This window comes from Carassius auratus, chromosome 34 (assembly GCF_003368295.1).
Source record: "Carassius auratus strain Wakin chromosome 34, ASM336829v1, whole genome shotgun sequence".
NCBI lineage: Eukaryota > Metazoa > Chordata > Actinopteri > Cypriniformes > Cyprinidae > Carassius > Carassius auratus.
In genome coordinates this window covers 12,336,551-12,354,445 of record NC_039276.1, presented here as the reverse complement: position 1 = coordinate 12,354,445, position 17,895 = coordinate 12,336,551, and the positions used below count along the sequence as shown (strand labels likewise).

The following is a 17,895-nucleotide window of genomic DNA, read 5'->3' as shown; positions in this document are numbered from 1 at the left end:
TGACTACAATGAAAACTGCGGAGAGGAAGACCTTTGCTTAGTGTGCATGGTGTATTCGGAGTTGCACCTCTCCGGGACTGTTATGCTCACCTAGGAGTTTTTGAAGCCACCGGGCTCGCAGACGGAGTGGGACGATACCCCTGTAGTCGTCACACCTGTCTGCACTGCGGGGAACCCATACGGGAGCTCTGGCACAATGTTGCCAAAATTCCCAAACCATTTGCTGATTATCACAAGGTCACGAAATCAGTGACAGCATCGTTGCTAGGACAAGGTAGCAACTCGGAGATGGATCTTAGGCATTACCTCATCATTTTACTGGAATCTACAGTGCAGTTGAGCACATTTAGCACTTTGCATTTGATAAAGTGGGTGATCTCATCCTGAATATTGTAGCACACGAGATGAGTCACAGGCACTCGAAATGTAGACTTGAGCTGTTGGCCTGTCAGAGGATCGCCTGAGAGGGGAGGGTACCGTAAGACCGGGAGTGCCAGCGTGATGTGTTCACGTGTGCACAGATGCCGACTAGTCCCTGCTTGGTTTGCCCTGGTGCAGTGGCCCATGCATAAAAGCACACATATATGCTCCCTGCTCCACTGAATCTAAGAGGGTACAAGAGGTGCCCAGTAGGCATCGCTCACACTAAAGCAAATCTTTAAACAACCTTTCCGATCTACACACTCTAACCCACCATACATATGCGTACACAGGCAAACTGGCACTTGCACACAGACAAGCCCCCATTCCAACAGAGCCGGGCTGTTCCCCCAGGTATTCCCAGCAACATTACAGATTAAAATAGCAGCCGACCTACATAGTTGTACACTTGCTCAGCCTCCCTTCGGAGAAGGCAGACTTTACGTTCTTAACTGCAAACACCTCACAATTGCTGTCATTTTTGCACTCCAATTTTACTGCATTCGCACCAGATGGTGAGAGTGCTGTCATAGCATCCAGGTGTTTTGAGAAAACAGTGCTAGAAGAACTCGCTAACAACATCAAGAACACCAAAAATGTTGTAGAAATTATAATGAGATGATTAAGATTCTGGTGCCAATGGTGGAAAGTGGGTCTCTATGTCTTTGCGCAAAACAAAGAAGGTTGAATGTCTCAATGAGCAGGACAAATGCTCCAAGGTCGCTGGTCCTCAGCGCGTGACCTATTTAACTGAGCCATAACAAACTGGAAGGAATAAGAGCAGCACGTCTGTTCTGTCTCCTTCCCAAAAGCACTCAGCAGGACTTGCATTGTACAACCTTCAGGACGAAAGCGCAGTTTAGTGTGGATGTGGTGGGGAGGTTATTGTGTTTGTAGGGCAGCTCCAAATTAAGAGATTCAACGTTTCTGCTTCTTAAAAACATATTACACTTAGATGAGAAAGATTGAAATTCAAGCGGAATTATAGGAGAAGGTTTGCAGTTTTGTAACTAGGTTTTTTTTTTAAGGCAAACAGACTTTTATTTCAACATATGACATTATTTGTATGTTTTGAGCTATTTTTTGAAAGACATTGATGTAGTGAATTTAAGTATTTAATAAATGCATAATGATTGATTAAGGTATTCATGCTCACCAAGGCTGCATTTATTTGATTATAAATGCAGTAAAAAGTATATTATTACATTTGAATAACTAATAATTAATTGCTCTGTATTTAAATTATATCAATTTAATTTCTGCCATGGCAAAGCTGAATTAGTGCAGTCTTTAATATAAAATTATTACGAAGTCATAATATACTGATCTAGTGCTCAAGAAACATTTCTTATTATCAATGTTGCAAACAATGCTGCTTGTAATTAGTTTGAAATTTAATGCAACTTTGCTGAAGTAAAGTGTTTATTTCTTTAGGGAAAAAAAGGTTCACCCCAGACTTTTAATTGCAACTCAGCAATCTCTTAAATCTTTACGTGCTGCAATACTACTATTTCTCACAATGTGATGTTATTTAACAATTAAAGCTTTATAATTTATCACATAATTTGACTTTCTCTCTTATTAACTATATCTCACTACTTAATTACAATTAAAATTTTTACTCCATATGATTCAGCTTTATCTAAATTTGAAAAGTGGAGCATGCCAGCAATAGTGAACAGGTGGGTCTCACAGCAGAGCAGCTCCTAGCCACCTCAAGGAGAGACTGCAGTGCCTGCAGATCCTTAGCCAGAGCTATATCAGGTATACAGTATGGCACTTGGCACAATTTACAGAGGGTCTGGCCTGCCTAAAATAAAAGGCTTAAAATAAAGCTTACACAATATGGCTCTTGCACCAGCTTAACAACCACCACCAGGGGCTGTAACCGGCATAATTGTAACAGTACGGCTGTTGGGTTGATAAATGGAGAGGATTTTGGCAGTTGTCCATGTGTATGGAGTGACTTTTGGGGCAGGGGGGAGGAAAGGGAGGGGGGCTGTGAGTTTGGGGGGATAGTGGAGAATCCTGTCGGTAAACAAGGTCTTGGTTTGCTCCACTGAATAGGAAGTGTTAACTCACACTTAGAAACTTGATTTCTAGGAGAAGAACCTCAAAACATTCTCTGTTGGTGCTTGATGGGGCGGTCCTGCTTTCTGAACTGTGCTCAAAGTCAGCTCTATTGTGTATTTGCGTAAAGCTTCTCTGCTCGCTGGAGCAAAGAGTCAGACTTGTGTGCTCTTCCACATCGCCAGGTTGGACACACACCGGTGCAAGGGGGGCATCTGCCCTTTTTATTTTCTCCCCGTGTAATTATTGAGAAGAGCTGTTAGTTAGGTGGAGGGCTTTGTAAAGGGTGATGTGCGCCAACGCTGCCTACACAACTTTGAACATAAGTGGCACACACCTGCTTTGACCTCTACATGAACAAATACAGTAGCATCACAGAGATGTGATTTTACTATTTTAATACTATTCATTATTTTGCATATAACATCTCAAGTACATAATATGGTGATTGTACCATGGATGTAATGACATGCCGTCTATTTTGTGCCATACAATGACTCTAGATACGTGTAGGATCTGGTTTTGATTTTGGAATTTTGAACAGCCCACATCATGCAAATTGTACAGTAATCGTTGGCTGTGCTTTAAAAGGTCAGTGACGAACAGGGTCATACTGGGTGAGAGAGCAAGAAATAATGATCGAGTGGAGGAAAGAAAATGAGCTACAGGATATGAGCAAGTATAGAGAAACTGGACTGGCACAGCAGGAGGCTGGAGTCATGCCAGGTCATGTGGCCACCAGAGAGAGGGGATATGCAAATATGCACTTGCACACAAGTGTTTGGTTTTCTATCATTGTGGGAACTTTCTACAATTGTTTTTATATTGTGCTAATGGCATTTTCTTTCCCATAACCTTAACCTCATAGAATCGGTTTGGATTTTCATTAAGACTTTATTTTTGGAAGTTTTTTTGTTTTCCTGACACGCACACACACAGAAACAATATAGTTCAGATCACACTAAAAAGGCAAACTGGGTATGATAGGTTCTCAAACTGTTAAAAATATTATTCAAATTTATATTTTCCATGTTTTAATTAAAATATCTGATTGCAATTTTTTTTTTTGCATCTAAAAAGACTTATGCATAGCTCACAGCAGCCATGTTGCTATGTCTACCTCAGGTTTTAGAATGGAGTACATCATTCCATATTCATAATATTTTATTAATAGGCATCAGAATTACAAAACGTCTAAATGTCACTATTGTGTATGTGTTGTTTTAGATGCTGCTTCCACAAATCTGAAAAAGGGCCAATCAAGTATGCTTCAGCTGGTAAGTATGGTTACTACTACAGGAATATTAATCAAAATATTATATTAATAAATAAAAAAAAAAATTGTCCCTTTGCACTTTAGTAAATTCAGCTAATTTTCAACAAGCCCAGCCAATGTGCATTAATTCCCTTACAAGTAGTTTCAAGGTCACAAAACATACCCTAAAGGCATTTAATACCTGCTGGAAAGGTACCTGTTGTTGGTCTTAGTGTTTTGAATGGTCCATGTGACCTGTCCTTATTCGCTGTGTGTCACCAACACCAAAACAAACAATGAGCTCACTACTCTTGTTTGGCAGCTTGACCGCAGGTGTTGGGTGATTCAGACCTGAGCTTCCTGCCACTCTGAAACCAAATCTGAAATCACCATCTCCACTGAATCAGATTTGCCAGCAGTGTTGCCAGCAGTGTTTGCATGCAAAACAGGACAATTTGCTACTGATGCAAAGATATCTGGATACAAAGGACTGTGATGTGTGCATGTGAGAGTATACTGTGTTCGTTTTTGGGTCTGTGATGTCAAATAAGGTGACGTGGCTTGACTTTGTCATTGGCTAGCTGCAAAATATGAACATTAGACAGGCTAACAGCAGTCTTGGATTTGCCTTATGCACATTCCCATCTGGACAATGTCAGTGCAGGGAATTTCCAGAAGGTCAAAAGAGGCTAGAAAGAGAGTGCAGGATCATCTCACGTCAAGAACACTTGAATAAACATGAGCGACATCCTTCACTTCCCTCCTCAGCATTCATCTCCGGCTCTTTCCTCTCTCCATTTCTTTATTTTTACCTTGACATTTTGCAGGGCTACTTATAGCTGGTTAGGAGTACACAAAATACCATATTTATTATTCATATAAAATGCCCTCCTGGTTTATGTAACTCTCCCATTTGCGCTTAGAGAAACATGGCTGGTTTCTCTCAGCCTGTTAATCAAATCCTTGAGTGGCTAAACTGCATCTCAGTCGAGACGAAGGGGGACGACAGACCTCATGCATAAAGCTGCATTCCAATCACTCATCTTTCTCTGTCTTTTCTCTCTCTGTCCATCCTAGCCCTGTTTTTCATCTCCATGGGCTGATGGGCTCTTGAGAAAATGGCTGAAAAATGGCCCTCACCATCCTTACCATCCAACAGCTCCTCAATCATTGCAACTGAAAAGCTCTGGATTCCTACAATAAATAGACCACTTCCATCAGCAATCACTCATTGGCGTGGGGATAATTAGCATGTTGGCCCGTCTGCATACTGAATGCGTTGATGAGGGTAGGTGTGTTCAGTTATCATGTACTACCATTGGGTAATTTAATAATAACTGTCTATTCCATGCATGTTTTTCTTTTAGAAATACCTAGAATTCATCTGTGGAATTCTGTGAATCAATTGCAGGCTGTGAATCTTCTGCAGTTCCTTAGGTAGCATATGCAACCTCACATTTTATTGTGCCCACAGCTATGCAGGTGGCATACTGTTAGACAAACAACAGACACCCTAAGTGAAGATAAGCAAGGCCTATTAGTGCGTCAAACTTGCATGGCCAGATCAAGAGTGAGATCACTTTCCGTGCTTACTGGAAATGGACAGGCTTTAACGTAATCAGAATACTGCTCAGCAAATCAGTGGTTCTCATAACTGAGCTACAGTGCTTCCTTGAAATGTTGTCACAAGCTTAATATTCAACTCTCATAGCTTGCAATAGTGGTCTTGTTTCATACTTTATTCCTTAACAGTTTAATGTTCCTGGCTGTGTTTAAATGCAGCACATCTTCCATACACTTCTGTTTACCAGCGGGTGTCTGCAAAGAACACCACAGTTTCTTCTCTTGTAAAATTTTAAAGTCATTGTAATGGAAAATCATTCCATAACATCATATATATATTTAGTTTTTTTTTTTTTAACATATGACATTATTATATATTTTAATTTTTTTTCAGCCCTTTACTTTGTTGTAGGTTGTGTTCTCTGGAGATGCTAATCATCCCCCAGTTTCTCATTTCATTCAACTTATGTTTGACTGTTCAAAAACCTACCAACTGCCAGTTTGATGCTGTCTTTGATCTACCTCTGGCGCTGAGAACAAATTAAAGAGCAATTGCCAAATTTCATGTTGTGCGATATTCGGTAAACAGAGCACATGGTGTATATGCAGGTGAGCTAGGGCTGTGCTTCAAATGCTAATGATCTTGTAAATACGTTTCACCTTAATGTAGTAACTTGAAATCACAGAATAATAGTTAAGTCAGATACTTTTTTTCTGTGTAATTTTTACAGCTAGGCCGAGTTGTTTATTAGGTGGCCCAGACCTGTCACACAAGCTTGTGGTTACAGATTTATTTTAACAAAGAGATAGAATGCAACGTGAAATTGATGTGTTGCTGTGTTAAAGTCATAGTATGAACTTTACTCAATCATTACAGGAAAATGTGTCTGAAAGGTCCCTACATAAAAGCCAAACCTGTTCAGCCCTACACATGAAAGACCCTGCTGCACCCTCACTTTAATTACTGTCAGCTTACTGGGGGATGAGCGATCTGCTGTTTGGCGCTTCCCTTTTGCTGTACTCACTAATAATATTTACATGAGCAATTATATTTGAGCTACAGTTTTTATTTCTGTTATTTAAGTAGTAGCCGTGTATCTGTCTTTATCCGTCTAAGTATACATGACACAAAGTTTAACCAAATATTTAAAGGATTATATACACACGTTGCACACGTCCACTAAGTTAAATTGTAGTCAAATAATTGTGTATACATGCTGGAAGGAAGCTGAGCTACAACTTTTCACAAATCTAATATGCTAATATTATTTAAATCTAACTTCAGTGACTAGACATTGACACAACATGTTTCAAAAGACAAATCATTGCACAAGTGCATGTAAATGCATTTACTCCCAATGACTGCACACCCCAAAATGTAAAACACAGGAAAGATATAGGAAGGCGGGAAGAAAACCAGACAGCTCTTTTGTAATCTCAGATGATGGCTTGACAGTGATTCAAAGTGTATACCTAAACCCAGATAGCACTTGATTTTGACCTGTCTAGTCACTGGCAGGGGTAGCATTCACTAAATTCCTGGACAATGGGTTGGCTAATGATGTCACACCGATACCAACACAGTAGTGACTTATAAGTGCTGTCTGCCTCCTGATCCCTGTCCCCTTTCCATTGTGGGTCAAAAGTAATGTACGTGACTAATGAAGCCTGTAGACTGGTTTAGCAAGGGTCACTGCAGGGGCGGTAGGATGGGCATGGGAGGTGTCAAAGTTGTCAAGCCTCTACAGATGCAATGCATATCTCCTTAAGATAACTTTGTGATGGTTTATTTATCTTGACGTGGGAGTCCTTATGTTTCAACAAATGCCTGAGCATCAGCATGTGCTGATAGACCTGTTAACGCTTCAAAGTGGGGCCGGTAAAACAGGTTTAAGATTGAATTTCAAGGTGGTTCCCTCAGAGTATGGTCAACAAGTGAGGACATCACCAATGACAAAATTCAGGTTGTTTCAGAAAACACAAAGCTTTGAAGGAGTACAAGGAAACTTCTTTGGCTGAACCTGCAAGTCTCTCAGGAAACAAGGAGGAGCTTAGTACAGTATCTTGGGTCTCTGAAGACATCTCAATACTACCAATAGCTCCACAGCTTCAGGGGAGTTTTCTTTGGTGCTGTCAACAAGCTAATGTGTTCGCCCATTACTTTGATGTCCTGGAGCTTTACCAGTTGCAGAAAGAGACCAGAAAAGGGCCTTGAGAATCCTATGTGCTGTCAGAAGGTATACTATGAGAAAGCAGCTGTGTTCCTCGGGGTATTACATAATGCACATTTCAGTGTTCACTGCCCAGAGAAAGTTTGAATGCCTTCAGATGATACAAGCTCAATGTGGACAGCGAAGGAATGTGATAAAGGGATGGATGGCCAACTGCCTATACACCATAGGCTGCAGGGGGAAATTATAAGGAAAGCATAGGGGCAAGCTAGTGAAGATGGAGGCCTCCTACAGTCCCGGTGTGGAACCTCCATAGCAGCATTGACGTAGTCCAGCTAAAGGATATTGCATTTTAATGGTATTATGTAAATACACCACCTCTTTCCCAGCCCCCATCCACTGACCCAACTATCCAGTCCTTTGTTTCAAAAAGTTACTGGTCTGTGAAATGCAAAAAATCACAGCACAGAATATGCAAGCAGTTTGATTCATTATCTTGTCAAACTGGGCTTCTCTGGGACAGACCGAGCTCAACGTTTGCACCACCTTCACCTCAGATAGCTGTTGCCTTCAGCTAGTCTCTGGGGCTTACATGACCCTGCCCAGACGTGTTCCAGTTCTAATGACTGTGATGTGTTTCTGTGGGTTAGTCGTCTGCCCTCCAGCTGCCAGTGAGCTTTGAGAAGTTCACCACATCTCAGATTCTGTTTCTCCACCTTTTAGCATGGAAGCTATTGATAGAACATGGGGGGGGGGGGTTATCAGGACAACCAGGTCTCGCGGGTTCGGACTGCAACACTTACAGTAGTAGTCATATAAAAGGTTTGAGATAGGTGCAAAACAGTCAAACCCTGATTCTGAAATAAGAACAAAGTAATTTGGAATTACTGATGCTGATAAAAAAAAAAAAACTTTCCAAGCAAAATGCTTGATGAAGAGAAGAGTTCTGTAAGGACAGGTCTGCCAGACTTTGTAGACAAAGAGACCGAGAGTGACCCATTTTCGCTGTGACCCACAAAAAGGTCTGCTTGTCAGAGGACGACACACCAACAAAGGCCCACGTGGTGCAGTAGCTGATGGAGGACAGATGGATGGATGCAGACAAACAGACTCAGCCCTCCAACCCGTCTCTTAGGTGATCCTTACTAATTGGGCAGGCTGCCTTGATTGCCTCTAATGGTGTTGTTTACTGCCTCTGTCTCATTCCCCAGGCCGCTCCACCTGCTCTTCCAGCCTCCAGTGAGGAGCTCTGAGAGTCGAACTGGGTGGCACTGCTTTGAAAGGGGGGTGAGGGCCTACAGGGGCTCTCTTGTTGCACAAACAGCCGCTCTTTGAATTAACCTCACTTGTGGGTCACTGGTGAAATAATCCCTCCCTTCTCTGCCCTAAGAAAGGTTGGCGAGCTGTGATTACAGCGAGCCGCCCGCTCTGTCTTTTCCCTCTGTGTTTTTTTTTCTCTTTTTTTTTCTGGATCTCTTCTTGAGAGTGAAAGAGAGAGTGTCTTTGTTCAAGTTGGAGGAGACGGTGCCAGCAGCCAGCGTCCCTCGTGGGGAATGGATGCAGCACACGTCAGGCCCCGGGAGAACTTCATCACGTTCGACGGATAACCTCTCGACATCCCTGAGCACATCACCTCCGTCATCCTCCCCTCCATGGCCCCTGCGCCCCATCCCTTGTTTCCACCTGAGCTCTGAAACTCAATTCACCCATATCGCATCCATTAAGGTCTGATTCATTCTCCACTCGCAAGGGGCTGAGTACAGCTATCCATCTTGTCTCGTGCTCAAAATGTGCTGTTTACCTTGCACTGACAGATCTAGGGCTACATTAAAACTATCCCAACCTGTAAAAGCATCAAACTTTAACTGTGATGTCACTCAAAGAAAAATACTTGTCTACAGGGAGGCCTTTTTTCTCTTCATGCTCACTTTGTTGTCATCCAAATCAACTTTTATTTTTTCCATTCCCATGTGGCTGTTCCCCTCCTCTTCTAATTCAAGCTGATACTCTCTCTGCTGTCTCTAAACTGTATTTGCCAGTGGCATATGAGCACATCTTCGGGTTGTACAACAGTTGTTCAGCTTGTTTTCTTTCGAGTCATCATTAGGCTGGTGAGATAATCTTAATTCTGTCTCTCTTTGTTTCACTTCATAGAGCAGTAGGAGTAAAATAATCTTACTGCTACACATCTTGCTTGACTTCTCTTGCGTTTTCTCTCACGCACTTGGGCAAAGAAGTGTAAAGCTCTTGTGTAAAAATTGTAAACCATGTGTGCTTGGACATCCAGTTCACGACACCACAGGGAACCGATGCCCCATGTACACACAGGAACCATTGTTTGATATATGATATGATATGAGTTAATTAATGTCAGAATTAGAAGATGAATCGGACCCATTTGTCTTCCTGCATGACATATTACTGATCTTATCATAGAGATGAGATTGCCAGACCTTCAGTTTTCTTCTATACTCATGCCAATATATCGGTTTTTGCATTTGCTACCAGATAATATTTGTGTTGGTGAAGAAAGGGCCAGTTGAATTGCCAGTAGGTGCAGATCTGTTTCAAGTTCACACACCAGTGATAAATAACCATTCGCTGCATTTCCCTGCAGTTAAGCACATGGAATTGCAATGAGCAGAAGGCAGCCAGTGCATGCGTGCAGAGGAGTCTGTCCTCACATCGATTACCAGATGTCCAGACCTCAAATCATAAATCTTGGCATTAAATTGCTGATTGTTGGTTTAATTTACGGTTCTTACAAATCCTGTTATTGTTGTATTTGACTACTAAAACAATTATATTCCAAGAACACAAAGCAATTGATTTGCATTGATCATATAAGGACCACATCACTTAAAAACATTACTCTGAGAGATATGCACATATGTGCATCACTTCCAAATCATCCTGAAGGCTTAAGTGGGATGTCATAAAAACATAAAACACTACTATTATCATTGATTATCTGTACCTTTAAAAGAGTCAGCAAATTGTCATACAGATGCACACCAGTTCTCGGCAGAGGGATGCATCTTCCTCACATCCACTCACGCGCGCACCCTCGCGGCGGAGGTAATACATAATACATAACGATCGGGGAACGCGAAGTAATCTGACAAGATGCAAATGCATTATTTAAGAATTCGCTTATTTTTAAACAAACCCTTATTTTTTTTCTGGCCACATTACGTCCGCCTTAACAAAACGTCATTCAGTCAGTTCCAGTTAGAAGTATCCTTTAGTGCACATGAATCCACTTATGTGTGATTCTGTCATTGACATCTCGTTTGCCTTGAGTCTACAGCAGAGAAGTCTATTAAATATGCATGTCATTCCTTAAAGCATATTACAGATTATTCTTCTAACTAATAAACATTTTCGCTCGGTTAAATAAAAAGACCCGAGTTCTAGACATGCTTTAGCATGAAAGAAGCAAAACAACACTTGCATCACTACAAAACCACTACGCGAAAATAATTTGGACAAGGAAAGCAGCAGTGTTTGGGCATAAGCGCGCACTGTGAAGTTGTGAATGTTTCCATTAGATACATGTGCGCATATGCACGGCTTATTACGAACTAACAGTCCAAGTAGTTACGCGCAAACTCTCTCACCTGCTGCCAGTTCTCCTCCAGCGACGGCATCGCCGAGAAGTAGCCCGTGTCGTGCACCAGCTGAAGTTCCTGAAAAATACTGTAATTCGCCAACACGTCCATGTTGATGCTCAAAAGTGTTGCTTTGTTCCTCAAGTATGATTTGTTTCCTTCTCAGCCTAATGTCAAATGAAAAAGAAGGCTTCAAATCCTCCGTGAAGTGTGGTTTAAAGCTGATAATTTAAAGCGCTGAGGAAAAGGAAGGAAAATAAAAAATAATTATTGTCACTTAATTGCAATCCCCGCGAACTCTCAGATCCTCAGCCTGGGAGTGGGATGCAAACTCGGTGACATCAACTGTCCAGCTATTTCCGCATTGTGTCTGTCTCTTTTGCGTTGTAAATTCCAGGTAGCCTTTCTCTTGAATGCCGTGGATCACCAAGGCAAGTTGCGGGGCTCGCTGTCTAGCGAGCGAAAGGAAGCCAAGGGAACTGAGGGGGCGTGGTTTGTTGTCAATCAATTCCGTGCGTGACCATATACGGTATATAGGGTTGATGATCTCACTGGCGCCCAGTAAGGCGGTGCTTAAATGGCCGAAGAGGAGGAGTATAATTTGAATACTCTAGCGCGATTGGCTCATGACACCTGTCAATCGGGCCGTAGAAGGCAGTAGAAGGTGAGCTATTTTTAGAGCGCTATATAGCAGCAGCAGCGCTCTGGCGTCGCTCATACTGCCAGAGAGAACGAAAGAAACAGAAGTAGAAGTTGTAGTTTGTAACGTGAAGTAATTCTACGCCTTTATGAAGTAATTTCAGTTGGAAATGATACATTACTGGTAACTTACACCACAGAGCTGCCGATAATGTTGGAAACATTAGTTCAGAAATGTAGAATGACCTTGTGATGTAATAGTTTGGCACAGGCAAATTAAGAAATAAAAAAAGTGTGGAGATCCTCGATATTTCACAATTACTAGGATTAGCTGGTTCGCAGACACGATCAGGCAACTTTACATATTTTGATTTTGAAATAAGAGGCTTAGCACATATAAATGAGGGTTTTAGCTCCTCTGATGGCGCAAATTACATCAAAGAAAATCTGTAAATGCAACTATTTATTCAACTGATGCTATTTATTCAACTGATGGCATTGATTTGCAATACTGATCTTGTTATTGTTGTGTAAAGTGTAATTGACTCATCAGGATGTTTTTCATACCTGTGGGCAAGTAAGAAGCACTTCTAAAGCAGTTAATTCCTGAAATCCATATAATCAAAGCCTTTATAATAATAATAAAAAAGTATAATATTTCAGAATAATGACTTTTGCCCATGGCAGTGCTGTATAACTGACATTCATTCTGTCTACATGGGCTCTACAAGTAAGCTATTAAGTGTATAACGGTGATTGATACTCATATATACAATTATTTGATAAGTAGTAATGAAATGACTGAAATAATGTCCAAGGCAAGCAATCTTTAAACAATGAATGCACATTATACTTATTTATTGTGAATTATGGATAGGCTTCTGTCCATCTTCATGTTACAGCATGGATATTATTTCTACTTTTTTGTATTAAGTCTTATTCACACCTGTATTGTTAACAGATAAATCCTTCAATATATAAACTTATGATATTTTTTTTATTATTATGTTGTGGTTCTGGTATTTTTGGTGCAATTTGACTTAAACTGACCTTGCTCTGTTCTAGTAGAAGCTGCCATTATTACTTTGGAAATCGAACAGTTTCCATTTAAATTAATTAGTGACATATGGCAATTAAATTACTATAATCTGTGGACTGAGTGAGAGAAAATGGCATGATAAAGAACCACTTAATTACATGTTTGATTAACAAAGCAAATGCTACATTCAATAATTAAAATTCTGATAGCACAACAGCGGCCAACACAGGTTTACGGTTCACTCTTGAAATCAGTATAAACTTAATCTGCTCTAGTTAGCTATAGTTCATAAGAAAGGTTGCTGTAAATTTAAAACTGCAAATACACCTCCCGACCTTGTTGTCACACATACCAAATAAAATATTTATGTAAAATTACTGACAGGCAGTTGAAAAGTGTAAGCCTGTCTCTGCGATGTGAAAGAGTGTTTTAGTTGAAGTGAGTAATTGAGTTTGTGTTGTGCTGTCTGTCTCTTCTGTCACTTTCCCAGGGGACATTGGTCTTTGTCTCAGTGGAGTACCAGGGCAGATGGTTGCTAGATTGGCTGTTTCAAGACATTTTCCCCATTGATTTTTACAGGTCTTCCTGCCAGAGAGAATTAGTCAGAGCGGGGGTTGGATGGAGGGGAGGAGGCTACTCTGTAAGACAAACTAGCCCGTCTATATCCAGAATATACACTGTAAGATTTGCAGCTGAATGTCGAAGTGCATCTGATTATCTCTGCTACAGACCCATGCAGCGGGTCAGATGCTGGGGGACAAGACAGAGTCCTGCCTCCTCCTCATTGGCCAGAGAGCTCTACCGAGGGACAGAGGATGCTGGAAAGAAGAAGCAGGTGTGTGCTTTGGTGTTATTGCACAGCGGGTTGAGGTTCAGGTGTGAGTCTGCCAGGCTCGGTGGCACAGCTGGGCAGTGTGAGCCCTGATGACTGGCTCATCGCTCCCTCCCGTGGCTAACCCTCTGTCTCACCAAGTCTGAAACAGCTGGTTCCCACTGAGCCTAGCCCTGACCGGGGCAAATCCTGCACCTTCCAAACTGGGCCATGGACAGGGAATAAAACACACTCAGGGTGCCCCGCAGTTCCTGCCTCACACATTTACCTTGGAGGCTGGAGCATTACATTTTAAAGGCTGTATGATTTTTATGCTTAGGCACAACTATATGCAAGATGCATGATATTACATGTAGTAGTGTCTAAGCATAAGATCTTATTCTTCTTGACTTCATACACAGATATTAATAGTTATTTTTATATTCTTTTTTTTTTTAAATTCTCATATTGCTTTGCACTTGCATAATTTTCTTTATTATGTGGAGCACAAATGAAGAATTTTAACACTGCTATTTAACTATTCACTGAAAATACAGTCTTTCTATGAGGTTATATTTTTATTTTTCAAATTTTGACTTGCTGTGCCTACATTTCCATTGGCCCTATTATAAAATAAGAATAATGAGTAAATTAATAAATAATAATAGAAATAATTAATAAATAAGTTTTCGTTCTAGCAATGCAGTGTTATTTTCTGTATTAGATTTTTTTTTTCTTCACAAATATTTCATTTGCAAAAAAAAAAAAAAAAATGACAACAAGCTAAAATTATAATTAGCTTAATTTCATCATTTCACAAACACAATTGCTGGAAAATGTCATACGATGGAAATCACTGATTGGTTTGTATTTTTCATTGCATTTGTACTGATGCTTTCAAGGATATTGCAAGTAATTTTTGCAGTTACTGTATGACAAAACATCATTTATGTTGGCCAGCTAGATTACATTATCTTCGCAACAAACTGACTGAATCTGCTACAAAAATGTACAAAACTTTACAGAAAACCAATGTTTGAGGTTGCAAGACATACAAATGGATGTACAAGATCAATAAGAAATGTTATTGCTGAGCCTTAAATCATTTAAGAGCTATCTTATGTCTTCAGAAGACCTCAAATGTAACCCACTAGTCATATGGATTACTTTTATGGTGCTTTTTTATGGAAAAGAGCAGCATGAACTTTCTTAGAACACAACTGGAAATAATGCTAGAATTATATTTTGAAGGTGAACTGCTCTTTTAAACAGTGTGTTAAATCAAGACATCACCAGCGTCTCTGATTTGTGGGTGTTATGTTGATTATCCTGCTTTGCATGGTCCTAAATTAGCCGTGTTTCACTGTTATTGTTTTTCCCTCGCTGTCAAGGTGACATCATGTGAATCTGTCGCTGCTTGGATAGTCATGGCAACTGATCTGTATTTGTATAAACACACGGGGCTGACTCTCCTCCCCTGCGGTCCCTCGTGCCACCGGGATTCTCACAGATCCTAGCAGCTACAGGGTTGTACCATTACTGCTCCATGCTGCTTCACACACTCACAGGGGAGAGCCTGGCGCCGCTTCTGTCTGTACAGCCGGTCTAACTCCCAGAGCAACCCCTACCAGCCGACCCCGGGGCGCTCTTCACCCAACACCCTTCTTCGACGACGTCCCCCCAGACTCCAGCACTTACATCACAGCCCTCCACCCTCTCATCTGTGACCTGTGATCACACTCGACTTTCTGACGTCCTTTTAAGTGTTCTTGCACAAGCCGGCGCTTACGGCTTAAAGCTCACAACGCAGTAGAGTCGCTCGCAGCATAACAGAAATGTTAGTGAGATGAAATCGGAAGGCAAACACAGACTCATTTTTAGTTATGATGAATCCTGCTTTCTCAGTTGTGACAACACAAGCTTACCATGATAAGACGATAGTTGTATTTCATGCACCGCACAAGTGTTTTACAAGCGTATTAATTTGTCATCACCAATTTCAGATAAGATACCAGACTTTCTTTTGGTTATAGATCAAACCCCAGTTGGCAAAGCAGCGGTCGCCGACATGGCAGGGAATCAGAGGAGAAGTAAGAGGTTGCAGCATGAGATCATAGGAGTCACACTGAGGTAGGAATGAAATTATTTCACTAGTGGGAATTGTCCCAATTAGGTTGGACTGGAGCTCTGCCACTGAGATGAAAACGTCCACTTGCATTAGATTGGCCCTCCTGTCGTCATCCCGAGATTCCCCTTCTCTTGGCCTTGCTTCTCTTTCTGTCTAGGCGCGTGCACTAAAATGACCCTGACCTCGGGGTCCTGACCTGAACGTCTTTGCTCTTGCATGAGAGAAAACCTTTTATGTGGCTTTGGATGGAAGAAGCAAGAGGAGGAGATGAGAAATGAAGAGCACAGCGCCGTCCTTCACCATTATTATTGGGTTTTTGGAGGGGGCTCCAGTATGGCACACAAAAAGGTCCTCTTTGAAAAGAAGGTTTTCAGATTTGGACCCCTTGAGAACAGAATGATTAATTTAGCACAAGGAATAATGCTTTGGATGATAAAGGGAATACATTCATCTTTGCCCTTTCATCCAGACGTCTCTGACTGTGTGCGGGAGAGCCGAGGAAACCTTGAGGTATTGTGTAAATTCAGTCACAATTAAAAAAAAACGGAGTGCACGTCTTCAAGAAAACTTGTGTTTTTCATTACCTGAATTTTTAGCCCAACGTGCCTGCTCAACATCACTGTCTTATTTTCTTTTACTAGGCAAATGGAACTGTACAAATTCAGTCTGGAATTCCTCCAAATGAATCCGAAACCGTGAGAATGTGCTGGGGCATCTCTGGTTTAGCATGGATGCAGTGAGAGGGATTCAGTGTAGCTCTGTTGATGTGGTACACTGGGGTGTAATCTCATTAGTATGCTATAAGACTGACCCTGCACTGCTCGCCATGTTCACAGCATTATGAGAGAGAGGAGAGTGGGCCGCACAGCCTGGTTTCACATCCATCCATTTGACACATTTAGAACTCCCTCACACTGTCCCTTCAAACACTCTCCTCCTTTTACCTTTTATATCATATGTTCAAACTGTTAGACTGCTCATCTAGTAGTTTTTTTTGCATCTAATTTCACTTTTATCTCTCCCTCTTTTATCCCTCCCTGAATCACTATACTTCCTCCATTTTTGTCACTGAAAGCGTGTCTATGAAAGCTTGTTGTCTGTCTCTCTGTCTATCTATCACCTCTCTTCTTTCTCGCGCTTTCTATCTCACACCTTTTATCCTGATCAGTCTCTCTGACTCAATGTTAGTGTGAGAGAATCAAGATAAAAATGCCCAGTAACACATTGAGGGCGAATTGCCTCCCTATACATGTTGGCTTTACCATGTGGAAGTTGCCGCCTTCTCCATCGCATCACCCATGTGTCTTATCTCTGCTCTGCCGTGTGTAAATATTTAAAGAAGGCTCCAGGAGCAGCGCTGGTAGCATCTCTGCAGAGCGCACTTCCCAACTGCCCACACTATCCATAGGCGATATGATGGAGAGCCCAGTGTGCAAATTATAGAATCACTTTGAAGGGTGGTCTACTTTTTAAAGGAAATCGTATATAATATTTTCCATAGGTTTGCTTAAATTGTCTTTGGCATTCCTAGCACATAATCTAACAATCTTGTACAAATTCTGTTATCATTTACTCAAGCTCGTGAAGTTCCAGTCAGCATGACTGTCCAGTCAGTGGGCTCAAAAACCATTGGATCCCATTGACTTTCACTGTACAGGCAAAAAAACAGAAACATGCTTCAAAATTTCTTCTTTTAGGTTCCTTAGAATAAAGTATGTCATACAGGTTTGAAACGTCGTGAGGGTGAGTATGACGACACGATTTTCATTTCTGGGTGAAATATCTATTTAAAGGTGTTTTATCACAGATTGGTCTGATAATAATTCTAAGTAGAAGGTGCTCAAGCAGTCTGCTGTTGCTATGGTTACCTCAGGCGAAGTCAAAATCTTCAACTTTTGTGTTTGTTGAAAAGTTAGAAAACCATTTTTAAGCATGTATTTATATAAGACCCTCCTCCCACCTTTTTGTTTTTACTGCCTTTGGTGCATGCTTTAATTAGCAGAGTCAGAGCTCATAATTTGCGCCCTTGGAGAACCCTGGTCTTATCATCATCATGTGTTGTGGGCAGGATAAATGAGGTGGGATTTAGGGTGTTCATAACCACGTCCGCCTTCACTTCTGTGCCGTTAGTGATGAGGACTGCGCTGAGCCTCAAGATATGAGGCCTGACTCTTGCCTCGAATACACA

At 41.2% G+C, this 17,895-nt stretch overlaps 1 protein-coding gene across 3 annotated transcripts in view; it reads right to left on the bottom strand.

Annotated features, from left to right (window-relative positions):
- The window catches only part of LOC113053224 (Krueppel-like factor 7), a 52,483-nt gene extending 40,898 nt beyond the window's left edge, over positions 1 to 11,585 (bottom strand). For 2 of the 3 annotated variants that reach the window (XR_003277190.1, XM_026218076.1), the window contains exon 1: positions 11,100 to 11,583. Coding sequence is in view for 1 of the 3 variants with exons in the window: in XM_026218076.1 (XP_026073861.1) it covers positions 11,100 to 11,201 (102 nt within the window). In the remaining 2 variants the exon portion in view is untranslated. Of the gene's footprint in view, positions 1 to 11,099 lie in introns of all 3 variants that reach the window. The other variant, XR_003277191.1, reaches the window with a different exon arrangement.
- Positions 11,586 to 17,895: the final 6,310 nt, after the last annotated feature.